Source organism: Leptidea sinapis, chromosome 9 (assembly GCF_905404315.1).
Source record: "Leptidea sinapis chromosome 9, ilLepSina1.1, whole genome shotgun sequence".
Classification (NCBI taxonomy): Eukaryota; Metazoa; Arthropoda; class Insecta; order Lepidoptera; family Pieridae; genus Leptidea; species Leptidea sinapis.
In genome coordinates, this window is record NC_066273.1 from 1,006,426 (window position 1) to 1,020,204 (window position 13,779).

Consider the following 13,779-nt stretch of genomic DNA (forward strand, 5'->3'; position numbering starts at 1 on the left):
ATGAAAGTAGATTGACTGTACAATAGAGATCGTCGATATAAAATAAGTACAACGCAGTAGATTTTGCTATTTGACAAATTACTGCTTCAGGGCTCTAGCTAACTTTAAGTTTAAGCAAAACGGAGGATGGTATTGCTTTGAATTGTTTCTGTATACATAAGTAACTGATTTAAATGACATAATATACGAAGATAGTTCCAAATTAGTCACAAGTGGTTTGAAAAGTGCAACGCGGTCATCATGCTGCGTCAGTCATAGTTTGGTGGGGGATGTCTTATTACGAAATCACAAAGTTTCATTTCTGTAAAAGAGGAGTGAAGACCTAAAACTGTTTCTTGGACTCTCTAGCAAGACTGTAGAGTCTGATGGGAAGTGACGAAGTACCCAAAAAGAACTTGTTTTAATTAATAGCGCTCGATTTTTAAACCTTGATGGCTCCCAAAAATCAGTTTCCGACCCCAAGGGGTCAAATGTATGGCGCAATAAAAAATAATTTATTAACATATTTTTTATTTACAACATAATGTATTTCTTTACAGTTTAAACATATTATACAATATCTCTCAGTTAACAAGAACTATTTAATAATAATAATTATATTACAATCAGAACACGCTTCCGAAATATACCTAAAATAATATATTGTCATACCTTATGTACGAATGGAATGTTATGTTATAGATACAGGAATACCAGGATCAGAATTTATCACATCACAATACAAAATGGCAAACGGTCACATAAAAGTGCCACAATTAAATATATTATATTAACGTTATACTAAATTAGGTGCTCGTTGATAGAAACGTTAAGATATAGACATCAGGTATATTTAACTATGGTAACAAGTTTAAAGTGGCTTGTATTTTCCATTTGAAACATTTTTGGCCGGGTGCATCTTAAATTGAAGCAATAAATAAAATATTTGCAACGAAGATGACGACTTCCTAATTTGACTAGTCTAACAATAGTATAGTAAAATCTTTAAAGTTTCAATTACTATTAAGTACATATTATTACCATATTCCAACAAGATTTGGCAACCAAATCTTACAGTAGTATAGTAATGTTTAGACTCTAAACTTTAGAGTCTAAATATTCAATTATTGCATAAACATAAACATAGTACCTCTAATTTATAACAAGATTTGGCTACCAAAGCTAGGTTTCTTTTTTAGGTTTCTTTAACAACGTAATGTTATAAATAATTACACTTGAATTAGTGAATGATTATTAGATCTCGATGATTTTGTTCAAAATAAATCACAGTAGTTATTTAGCTTAAAAATGTACAACCTTAAGTATGAATCCTACATCTACGGATAAAAGTGGCTACGCTTCATTGTTAGATAAGGAATCAGTTGATATTACACTCTCGATTGTCCTTCTGTCACTTTTTTTTGGGGAATCACTGATGGAATTAAGTTCTTGTAAGTTTTCACTTTTGTAAATTTTTTTAACCGAATCTTTTTCATTAATTGGAACAACACTAAGGTATTCTGTTGGAGATTCATCATTTACATCATTATCCGGCGATGAAGGCTTACTTAACGTTTTCGATGTATCTAAATCATCAGTATCTAATAAAAATGATGAAATCGGTAAAACTGCATCAGTCTCTTGTTTTGTGTTGTTTATAATATTAATTGCGTTTTGGTTTATCATGCTGGAATCTTTTTGTGGAGTGTTCATTAGAAGTTCTTTAAATGTATCTTCTTCGGTTGTTGGTTCTATTTTTTCCGGAGTTTCAGTTGTGTTGGAGTATTGCTTTTCAGTTATCGTTACTTCTGTATCAACTTTTGGTTCACTGTTTATAAAACTGTGTTCTTCTGTGTTTTCGTTTTGTGTTTCATTTAAATTATTGGGTTCAATATCGTGTCCTTCTTGGAGTTTTTTAACGAGGACTTTATTGTTTTCAATTTCTGGCAAAAATGGATTCATTTCTGTTTCGTGGTCGTCATATTCTATTGAGTGTGAAGCTTGTGTCTTCGATAGTATGCTTGTTTGATTAGTATTTTGATTAGGAATTTCATAAATCGTAACTTTTAGGTTATTTACATTCGATTCATTATTTCTATTATTCTCATTAAGTGTTGATGATGTGCTGCTGTTTGAATCATTCAAGCTACTGATTGCTGTTTTTTCAATATTAGGAATAGTCTTATTAATAACTTCTTCTCCAGAATCACTTATATTACGTTCAGTTGTTGATAATATTGAGTCAGTCACCATTTCATTATTTGTTTCATTTAAAACTATTGGCGATGTCCCGGGTTGTTGAACTGTTTCTTTTGTAGTGGACTTGTAAATGTAATCTCCAATAGTAGTTGTTTGGAATGGCACATTGTTGTTCATAAACAGAGATGTCTCAGTAGTGTTCAGGATTGTATTACTCACATTTATATTGTTTACATAATCGGTGTTAACTCTTTTAATACGAGGATCATCAGAATCATAATCGTGGGCCATCCCGTAAAGGGGTTCTTCTTGGTCTGTTTTATTATTATTAGTACTCATGCTTAAGTAGTCTGGCTCAAAGTCGTCTTTATTAAGTAAGTCATCCAGTTTTGTGATAGACGTTTCAGTTGTTTCTAGACTACTTGATTTTTTCATTATTTCTTCATAATTGATTTCAGTAATTGGAGCCGCAAGCCAGTCAGATTCTGTCACTTCAAATGTATAATTGTTATTAACTTCAGTTGTTGTCTCTTTTCCACTACTTTCGTTCTCCATAGAGTTAGAAGTATTATTATAAAATCTGCTTATACCGTCAAATGTTATATCAGGATTTTCATTTGTAATATTATTCTCGGAAATAATTGTTTTATTTGGAACTGATTCTGTTGAATTATTTTTTTCTAGGAGTTGTATTAAATCATAACTCAAATTAGACATTTTATAATCCTTTTGAATTGAAAAATTCGTGGCCACTTCATTTAAAACAGTAGTTTTTTCACTTTGATCACCTGACTTTGAAGAAACTGTTGCTGGAGTGTCAGGTTCTAAATGTGTTGTATCATTTTCAATTTTATCAATCATTGGCTGGACAGAGTTGTTAATAAGCAAGCCGGTCTCATTTAATATAACGTTTTGGAAGTGGTCGATTTCTGGTGGTACAGTTATCGTAGATTGATCCTTAAAACTATTATCCTGCTGTGGTTTGTACATTGCTGAATCTTGCTTATGTAATAGTTCAAATGTGATATCATCACCATCCATTTGATCACTTGATTCAGTGGTTACATCAAAATTATTATCATCAATTGATTTAGATGCCCTTGATTCTGTTAAGATATACGGTTGTAAATTTTTTGTTGCAAACATTTCTTTGTTTAAATATATTTGAGGTGGGTTAGAAGTTGACATATCAGCACTGATCCAATCACTTACGGTCGTCGCATCATTCGCACTACTCTCCGTAGTTGGTTCTACGTTTTTGTTTGTCAATATAGGAATTACTTCAGCTTCATGATCAGTAACAGTACTATTTATAATTTCAGTTTTAGAATTTGAATTTTTGGCTGTAGTTGATACATTTTCATCATAACGATTATTTGCATTATTAAATTCCTTAAGTGGATTCACAGGTAAGGCTACATTTTGTACGTCAGCTTTAGTTGACACTTCTAAGTCAAGACTTCCATAGAATAAATTCTCTGTAGTCGTTGGAGTTTGATCTGTCGTATCAATAAATATACTTGGATTTTTGTTTCCATTTGACTCGTTCGAGTAAAATTCATTTTGGTTTACCGCTGCATCTGGAGATGTGACCGATTTAGTATTCTCCGGATACATATTTTCTTCTGTAGTCTGACCCTCACTTGAAGTTTTTTTTGGATCACTTCCTATAACGGCTAAATTAAAATCATTTTGACTCCATTCTTTAGATAGCGATGATACCGTGTTTGTGTCAGGGATGTTTTTGGTTTGAGAAACTTCATGTAATTCTTGAAAGCTAGGTTCAATATTTTCAAACAGCTGTGACGAGGTAGTAAAGTCTTCTTGTAGACCTGATTTTGGAAGGGCTGTAGATGGAATATTACTTTGTTCTGCGGATGAAGGCATTGCATTGTATTCGGGGATTTGATTTAAGTCTTTTCTCGATAGCTCAGGTTCTGAATTCGGCTCTGACATAGGTCTTGGCTCTGTTTTAGAGTCTGAAGTTGTAAAAGGCTCTAGACTAGGCTCTGCCGATGGTTCCGGCTCTGGGAACCGTTCTCCTAGTGGTAAGAGTTCTGAATTGGATTTTGTTGATGGTTCAGGTTCTGAATTTGGCTCTGATGATTGTACTTCCGAGGACGGCGGATCAGAGTAAGGCTTTGTAGTTGATTCCAGCTCAGGGTTAGGTTGTGCTGTTGGTTCGGGAATAGGTTCTGCTGATGGCTGAGGCTCTGGCTTGGGTTCTGCCGTTGGTTCGGGAACAGGTTCTGCTATTGGCTGAGGCTCTGGCTTGGGTTCTGCTGTTGGTTCGGGAATAGGTTCTGCTGATGGCTGAGGCTCTGGTTTGGGTTCTGCTGTTGGTTCGGGAATAGGTTCTGCTGTTGGTTCGGGAATAGGTTCTGCTGTTGGTTGAGGCTCTGGTTTGGGTTCTGCTGAAGGTTCTGGTTCTGGCTTAGGATTTGAAGATAATTTTGATTCTGAGCTATCACCCACTGCAGATTGAAGCTCATAACTTGATTCAGCAATTGTTTCTTGATTTGGTTCTGCGGTAGGTTCAGGTTGAGGACCGGGCTCCGAAGTTGGAACGGGCCTGGGGTCAGACCCTAATCCAGAATATGTATCTTGGCTAGACGTTGTTGCTGGTTCAGGCTTAAGAGTCTCTGTTTCCTCATGATCTTCATTAGGATGACCAAATATATGTGAGAAGTTTACCTCTTCTGACTCAGTCGTTGTTGTCGGAACGTATTTTATTTCCTTCCAGTCGAATTTGTTAACAACTTGTGGTAACTCTGTGTTCGGTTTCTCTGTTTCTGAAGATTCCATTGAATTTGTATCAACAGAAGCTGATGTTTGTCGATTGTCATTATTTGTTTCTGGTGTTTCTGAAACGGATAGACATCTCTTTGGATACTTAATGTCTATCATCTGGCCAGTTGGGCATGTGCACATAAATTCAAGAATGGTTTCGTCAAATTCGCAACTGTGTTCGCAATTATAGTTATTGATTTTACACATATCGAGTACTGGTCTAGCGTTCACTGATCCTTCTGCGACGTGATATATACTGATCATTCTATTGTTTTTAGATAGATATATGTCTAAGTTCCTTTTAAGTAAATTTGCCGTGAAAAGTTCTTCTTTGAGTTCAGAGTTATATTTTGGTGTCCAGTTAATTCTGTATGTAACTATCACTGACCCATTCCTGAAAAGAGAAAATTATGTTGTATTTAAAAAAATATAATTTAATTCTCAATATAAATATGAATAGAATAAAATGAAATAAGTTTAATTACTAAAAAAACATTATAAGTCTTTACGATTAGGCTAATGAATCAAGTCAATTATTTTGTAGTTCCATACCTTATTTCAATAACTTCAAGAGTGACGTCGTTGTCGCTTGTATCTATATTTTCTAGGATAGCCCGTTTTAGTGCATCATTAAAGATTGCTGTGAACTCCCTATATTTTTCACTTTCTGTATCTTGTAGAGCAGGGACAAAGTCTTCATTGTCAATTCTTAGTTCACCTTCAACTGTCCGTGGTACTGAAAGATAATCAAATTTGGAAAAATTATTTACTTCCAAAAAGGGCTGATAAGAATAATAAATTTTACGTTGTTTAAGAAAATATATATATACATGCAATTGAAGAGGGCTATTCACGTTAATTATAACCTAGGCTATTGAACTATTGCCTATCAATATATTCTAGTTAATGTTTTATAATATGTTTATAGGCATATTAGTAAATGTTGTTATGAGGCAATAACTGTGATTATCATAATGCTTACACCTGAAACAAACATTAACTTCGTATCCCCTACTATTTGGTAAGTCGAGTTTTTAAGTCTTCTGTTGGGAGATGTATATGCTTTTCCAAAAACATGCCAGTAAATTTAAAACAAATGTGTTAAGAAATTCAAAAGAATTATTAAAAGACGTCTAAGTGGTAAAGGTTACTATAACATAAATGACTTTTTTAATGAACACCAAGTTGGGAATGGAGCGACCGCCTTAAAGCCAAAGAAAAGTTAACTTTATTCGAATAGGCTTAAACTAAGCGCTTTTGAATCCGATAGTCATTATAAATATTTGTTTTTAACTACTGAATCTACCATATATTCGCAAAAAGTAGAGCTCCCGAGAAGAACTCATGAGAAACTCAACAATCACTCTTTTAAATCACAGGCATTTCATAAATAAGCCTGCTCTTCGGGCTATTTAATTAATAAATTATACAGTATCCAATTTTTCTTAAAAGACGAAGTCTGCCAAGTTACTCACGCCCGTTTGTCTCATGAGTGATTTAAAATTCTATTTCGAATTATATTTAAAAAGTATTTGAATTTGAATTGAATTTACCAGTGGGAAGCTTCTTTGCATAGGATGCCGGCTAGATTATGGGTACTACAACGGCCACTTTTTCTGCTGTGAAGCAGTTATGTACAAACATTACAGTGTTTCGGTCTGAAAGGTGCCGTAGCTAGTGAAATTACTGGGCAAATGAGACTTAACATTTTATGTCACAAGGTGACGAGCGCAATTGTAGTGCCGCTCAGAACTTTTGGGTTTTTCAAGAATCCCGAACAGTACTGTATTGTCACAATTACCATCAGCTGAAAATCCTGCTCGTCTCGTCCCTTATTGCTATAAAAAATGAATTAAACAAAATTAACAAACCACCTGGTGTGACATAAAAATAGAATTTGCGTAACTTACCGTACATGTTTACGTCACTGGACTCGTCCGACATGACAAGATGTTCCTGGTCATCATCGTTTTGTTCCTGAGTGCGTTCGGCTGCCATCGTTGTGACGTCATTATGGTCATCATGGTCACTGTGCTCTTTTGCATCATGCATGTGATCGTGGTTATGACCCGTATGGTCGTGAACATGATCTGTGTGGTCAGGATTAGCTTGCTCGCTGTCAATGTTTCCAATCCCACCGAAGGCTCTTGCTGAACTAACAGATACATTGTATTGTTCCAAGGGTGTTGGAGTGTTTGAAAACAGGATTCCAGCTGAAATAAGAATATGTTAACTTATTAAATTGATTAAAATATTTGGTAGTTATAATATTTACTTTATTCTAGAGTAACTTCGGATAAAATGGCACACCATAAACTTTTTTACATCGAATACAATAAAATTTTATTGAGATCAATCAGTTTTTATTTGTTAAATCAGTCCTTTGAACTTAATAGTAATCAACAATTATAAATTTAAGGTTATTAACTCGTTTGTCCTTTTCCATAAAAAAAAGTTTGCCAAAAATATTATCGATCTTTTTCACAATAATATTATCGATCTAGGTGACGTTAAAAGTTTAGCACTTGGTGCCACCAACTACACCGCCTATAGACATATGCAACTTGATACCACAAAGTGGCTGTGCGAGGCAATAAGTTCCTCGCAAAATGCGTGGTTGAAGAATTTCAGACGTCAACATGATACGGGTGGGATTTTGAATTTTGACGTAATGTCAGACATTAACAACAAAAACATCTAACCTGAGCACTCCCCGTGATAATCTCTACACAACGCCAAAGAATTAAACCGATCAGAGATGAATTGATCGCCGATGATTAACGAGCCGAGCATGAGTATCTTAGCGAGGTAAAGGATAGCAAGAGTCGCATTTTGACTTAAAATTCGGTGGTGGAATAGCTCCTCTGAGCACTTCCCGTGCTAAATGCGGTAGAAAATGTAGAGATTAAGTGATAGAAAACACCTGCATTAGTTATTTGGGTGTATGAAGTTACTTACTAGCTGCCAGGACGATGAGAGCTACTATCACGGCGACCAGCAACCCCAGTAAAGTCCAACACAGCGGTCTCTTGCATCCCCCCTTTTCACCACGTTTGTCTGCCGTCACATACAGCTTCTCTCCTCTGAAAATAAAAAATAAACTTGTAAATCCAAATGTGTAAGCCTTAAGCGCGCGAGCGTGTCATTATAATAATTTTGTACAAAATAAGCTGTCTTCAACATCTATTTAGAAACATTATTACATATGGCTGCTCAAAGACCGAAAATTTCGGCTTGTCCCAGCCGAATGAATTATAGATAAACAAGACTAAATTATACTGCCATATACATTCTGTGGCTTACCACATTATTAATGAAGAGATAAAAAAAATTGAGTTAAAACATTTATATTTTTGCAAAAGTTATTGTGTTTATCCCGCCATGCGGACTGTAAATTCACACCAGAAGCCATTAAAATCATTTATGTCTTGCTGTGTAGTGTGTATTTATATCATTATGTAAAAATAGCAATTAATTGATATTTTTAATAAGTTCAACAATCATTTATCTTTCAGACGATGTGCCGCTACTATGGCAACATTATAAGCTACATAGCTATCGACTGATATATCTATACATTGCCGCATTCACTCCAATTGTTTAAGATATTCTTGGTCAATAACCAGTAATGGAAAACATTTATTCAGTTCAGGTTTGATTCGGATAGTGACAGTTGACACACGACTAAGGAGAAAAGTGTGCTCATGTGGTCAGTAAGCACACTTTTGCCGTTCCGTTATCAGACTGCGAATGATATATCCTTATATTATATGTATAGAACGTCATTGTTAATATCACTTGTATTAATTCTAAATATTATAACCTAAAAAAAAAAAACAAAAAAATTCGCATTCAAATATACCCACAACAATTAAACTAAACTAATTGATACTGAGAACTATTTCTGGTACTAATATATAATATTCTTTGGTATATATACTGATTGATGAAGGCGCCAACTTTAAATACGATATAATTTGATATCTATATGTTACGGGTAATGCTAGAAGGTTAAGTTAACTTAGGTTTACCCGGGTGTAACTAGTATTACCCAAGGGCTTTGGGTAAAGTCCCAAAATTAAATCTAGTTCATTTTGTATTCGTCGTTTACCCATATACATTTAGGTCTACCCAACACTATTAATATATATAAAATATAGCCGCATGTAATGCTGTAGAGTTCGTCGACCTATGCTTTGTTCCCGAGCCTAACCCCCACCCCTCCCGTTGACCCTGCTTGGTAGTCACAACAATCGGCTCCTGCAATGGACGCCATATCACGTGACTCCATATAGCCATATCTTCGTTAGTGGCGAGTGGCGACGTTTAAAATCGTGAATCTCAGTGTTTTACGAATAGAATGAACATTTTTACATTAGTAAAATATTAATATTATTACCTAATGTGCTTTGAGGAATACCCATAAAGCTGTATCTTTATATATAAAAATTTCGTGTCATGTAAATTTATTTTTTTTTAAACGACGTGATTTTCTATCTATATATATACAGTGAAAATGGTGTTTGTTTGAGGCTCTTTCACGCCTAAACCACTCAGCGTATCGACAAGAAACTACCACCATTCGATGCGAAATATATCCTAGATGGTTTATGGCTACTATTTTTTTATTGTTTTAATTCATTTCCTTTTAAAATTCGCCCAGCGAAGCGGGCGGGAACAGCTAGTTTGTCTATATGTATAGAGCATCATTGGATATTAAGCAGATATTAATAAAACCATCCGGTTTTCAGAAATAGCGAACAACGGATGTAAAGTTAATTATTAGATTTGTCTGTTTTCTAACCGACGTGAAATTCCCTATCCTTCCTAACGCAATACTACTAACTCATAGTAATTATGCACGTAATATTTATCATTCGGTCATGAATTACAATTTTTGCTCAGGATTTAAGCATATAATTAGAGTTAGTCCTTCAATATATTTTTTCTCGAAATATTTGAAATTTTATTTAAAACAAGCATTACCAGAGTCTCGTTTGAAATCTGTCCGGTCATTTGGGGAATTAGCCGTTACAGACACACAGATAAGAATTTTATAATTTATTTTCTGTTAATGTTCTATTCAAATTCTTAGTAATAGAGGTCCTGTGCCCTCGGGTAGGTTATCAACACTGACAAAATCATCTCTGGTGAAATATAAAAAAAATATGGTCCTAACTTTTAACTTTAAGACTGGTACTATTACATATTCTTAGCTTTAATAAAGAGTGTTGGAAACTGTTCGCTTTCAAACTTAGCCGGACTATACTTCATCGCCAATTGCCAAACTGTAATTACTACTATTTCGAACTTATGTCAAATGACTGCACCTTTCATACTTAACTAAATTTCAATTTTTACTTAGGCCATCCTTCCTCTTATTACGTAGTATTTACATCCTCTTTGGACATGAGTACCTTCGAAAACAGTGCGTAAACCTTCCTTAAAGGCTGGTAACGGTGCTGTCATTCCTTGCTTTTGCAAGAGAATCTGGGCGGCGGTGGTCACTTAATGTCCAGTGTACGGGTACGGAGCGTACGGATGTACGCTCCTTTGTCTCCATCTCTTCATTCTTCTCCAGCTCTTCAGAATATGCCAAAAAATGACCAATAAGGTCATTAACCTTTTTGGTCATTTTCGGCAAAATTAATTTATAGAATTGATTTATCTTCAAAGCTATCAATCGTTAGTTCAAAAGAAATATCGATAAATATATTTTAATATGATTAAACTTTGCTCGAGGCATACTTTTGTTACTAATTTTTTGACTTAGGTATAGGATAAAAATTTAAGGTATTGAGGGTAGTTTAATGATAAAATGTAGTAAGTTCATACTACTTGTCTTGTAGTTTAATGGTAATATTATTATTATTGAGCAACCGCTTTTCATTTGATTGTGATGTTTCTAGCTTGCATAATGTCATGTGGCGGAGGTTCTATAGCCCTACGCCATTTATAAATAAGTCACGCTGTTGTGTAAGTGTTAATGTTTATGCCATTGTGACATGACATTTCTGCGAGAGATCACTGCCATAAAGATTTTTCGATCTGGTATTTCACACTATTTTAATTGTGTTATAGCTAAAGGTTGCCAAATAATTAGTTAATTACCTATATGTTAATATTACAAACTTATACAGGGTGTAATCGTTAATTGTGACCAGGTGATTATTTCGTAACTACTACAGATATCAAAACACTTTAAAACTGATATCTAAGGAACGTTACCTAATCATTAAAATGACACCACATTAATTTATACTACTTATATAGTTTACCAGGAGGCTCCTTTGCACACGATGTCGGCTATCTAGCCGATTATGAGTACTACAACGGCGCCTGTTTGTGCCGTGAAGCAGTAATGTATAAGTATTTTTGTATTTCTGTCAGAAAGGCGCCATAGCTAGTTTAATTACTGGGCAAACGAGACTTAACATTTTAAGTCTCAAGGAGACGAGCGGAATTGTAGTGCCCCTTTCAGAATTTTTGGGTTTTTCAAGAATCCTGAGCGGCACTGCATGAAAACGAGCGTAATGGGCAGTGCGTATTAATTTATCAGCTGACGTCCTGCTCGTCTCGTCTGTTATTGTCATAAAAAAAGTTCATTGCTTAGTGACCCTATCTACTGAGCTAGAGGTCCCGGGTTCGAAACCATACATCTGATTGGTCAAAGTACTCTGCTCATTAAAACTTCAACGGTAAACAACTGCAGTATTGCAAATATAAATAACAAGGAAAACAATAATTGTTCTTGTTCTTGCTGCTTCATAACTCTACATAGTGGTTGGGGTTACGTGTCTACGCAACAAGCTCTTGTTTCGAATTAAATTCGTTTAAGGGTGATTTTTAGGCTTAGACTGTATGTACTATGGGGCAAGTCAACGATATATTTAATACGCTATAAATACTTGAACATACATATTATATAAATATAAACATCCATGACTGGGAACCAAACATCCGTAATCATCATACAAATGTTTATAATATTTCACAATATGTACCTACTCTACTCCTTTGTGAGGATGCGAGGCTGACAAAGGATAGTCGAAACCTATATATATACTAGCGTGGAGACGAACAGAGCATGCAAGAGAGGAGAATATCTAACGGAAATACAGCAAGATAGAATCAATCAATTATTACTGTAACCGATTTTGATTGCAAAGTCAGCCACCAACTTCGGCAAGCCAGTCGATTTCCAACTATATATTGACTCATCATTATATCTAAAGCGTAGAGACTTGAAATTCGGTAGGAATATACCTTTCGCCGAGTAAAGGTCAGCTAAGAACGAATTCAACGAAACTCCATCCGCAAGAGTTTTCCTTATTGTTAATAGAAAAACGTTGTCGGGTCAGCTAGTATAATCTAAGTATGGTCTAAACTCTTAACTTATATTATAAAGTACTAAAGTTTGTTAGTTTAATATGAAACGTAATATTACAACACACCGTCAGAAAAAACTTATCCAGAAATTACCACGACTTAAGAATAGACATGTAAAATGAACTAAATATTGATATAGCTGAAAATAAATACAGTACTAACGATGTTATCTTGATTAGCAAAATTTTGCTGCTGAAATTGTATTACTTTGGGAAATCTATATAATATATTATTAATGTCTTGTCTATGACTGGTCCATGCGTCAACTCCTAAACGGGTGCTGCTTCTTGCGCTTGTAGCCAGGTCGACCTGTTATAGTTAGTAAATCATTGTAATATTTGTTGGATGCGATTACTAATTATGACACTAATCACGACCATCATGATCACGAGGCATCCTTACACAAACAATGAATTCAAGCTCTAAATGTTGATGTTTCCAATATACGATAATTTATATGTATACAGTTTATTCTTTATTACTTTTTATGGATGCAGCTCTTAACAAATTAATTTATTATGTAGATTACAGCCATTGTAAAATACTATATTGATTGAAAAGAGTGGTCGTTGAGTTTCTTGTATGTTCTTCTCGCGAGCTCTACTTTTTCCGAACATATGATAGATTCAGTAATTTAAAAGAAATGTTTATAGTGGAGATTCAAAAGCGCTTAGTTTAAGCCAAATTGAATAAAGTTTATTTGAATTTGTCCTTTATTAAGGATTTAAAGTAATTAGTTGAATGCACCTTTCGATCGTGTGTGGCTTGTTCGGTATCGTGCACGTTGTTGTAGAAGTACGTGTGTTGAATCGTTTATAGAACTAATTATGATGTTTGGAACGTCGTGAACTTGCTGTTAGCTACATTACGTTTTTAAAGAGTTAATGTAATGAGGTTTTATGAGAATTGGGATTTAAAACGTATTTGAGCACGTGATGTGAGAATGATATTGGTAATGCTGTTTCAATTACAGAATAATGATGTATTGAAATTTAGGAAAATCAATGAATGTGAGATACGGAATTCTTTTTAATTTGTTAAGATGTTTGGTGTATTTTGTTAAAGTTTCTAATACTATGGAAAAGAAGTTCTGAAAGTTTAAAATATTAATTTTAATATTAAATTAGGAGTGCTCGAATGTCATTTGCTCACATGATGTTAATTACTGCTATGTGAACACCTCTGTGAAGATTGAATGCAAATGAACATTTATAATACCCACTAGAGTCCTAAGGCTAAGATATATAGAGCGTCCTTAGACTTTGCTCAAACTTTACTTGTTAAGTCTTACTTACTTAAGTCTGAGCAAAGTCTAAGTACGATCGATCTCAGCATAAGTGCGCAATTACGGCATTTATTGTTAAAAATATATGCAATAATTTTATCAAAAATATTAAAATAACCTTCGAATATTTAATGAAG

General features: G+C 34.4%; 1 protein-coding gene across 2 annotated transcripts in view; it reads right to left on the reverse strand.

Annotated features, from left to right (window-relative positions):
* Positions 1 to 493: 493 nt before the first annotated feature.
* The window catches only part of LOC126965838 (titin homolog), a 97,452-nt gene continuing 84,166 nt past the window's right edge, over positions 494 to 13,779 (reverse strand). Inside the window, exons 4-8 of one of the 2 annotated variants that reach the window (XM_050809599.1) lie at positions 7,927 to 8,051; positions 6,879 to 7,181; positions 5,521 to 5,704; positions 4,533 to 5,362; positions 494 to 4,400 (exon numbers count right to left, since the gene is read on the reverse strand). In XM_050809599.1, the coding sequence (XP_050665556.1) occupies positions 1,333 to 4,400; positions 4,533 to 5,362; positions 5,521 to 5,704; positions 6,879 to 7,181; positions 7,927 to 8,051 (4,510 nt within the window). In that variant the 3' untranslated portion in view covers positions 494 to 1,332. Of the gene's footprint in view, positions 5,363 to 5,520; positions 5,705 to 6,878; positions 7,182 to 7,926; positions 8,052 to 13,779 lie in introns of both variants that reach the window. The other variant, XM_050809598.1, reaches the window with a different exon arrangement.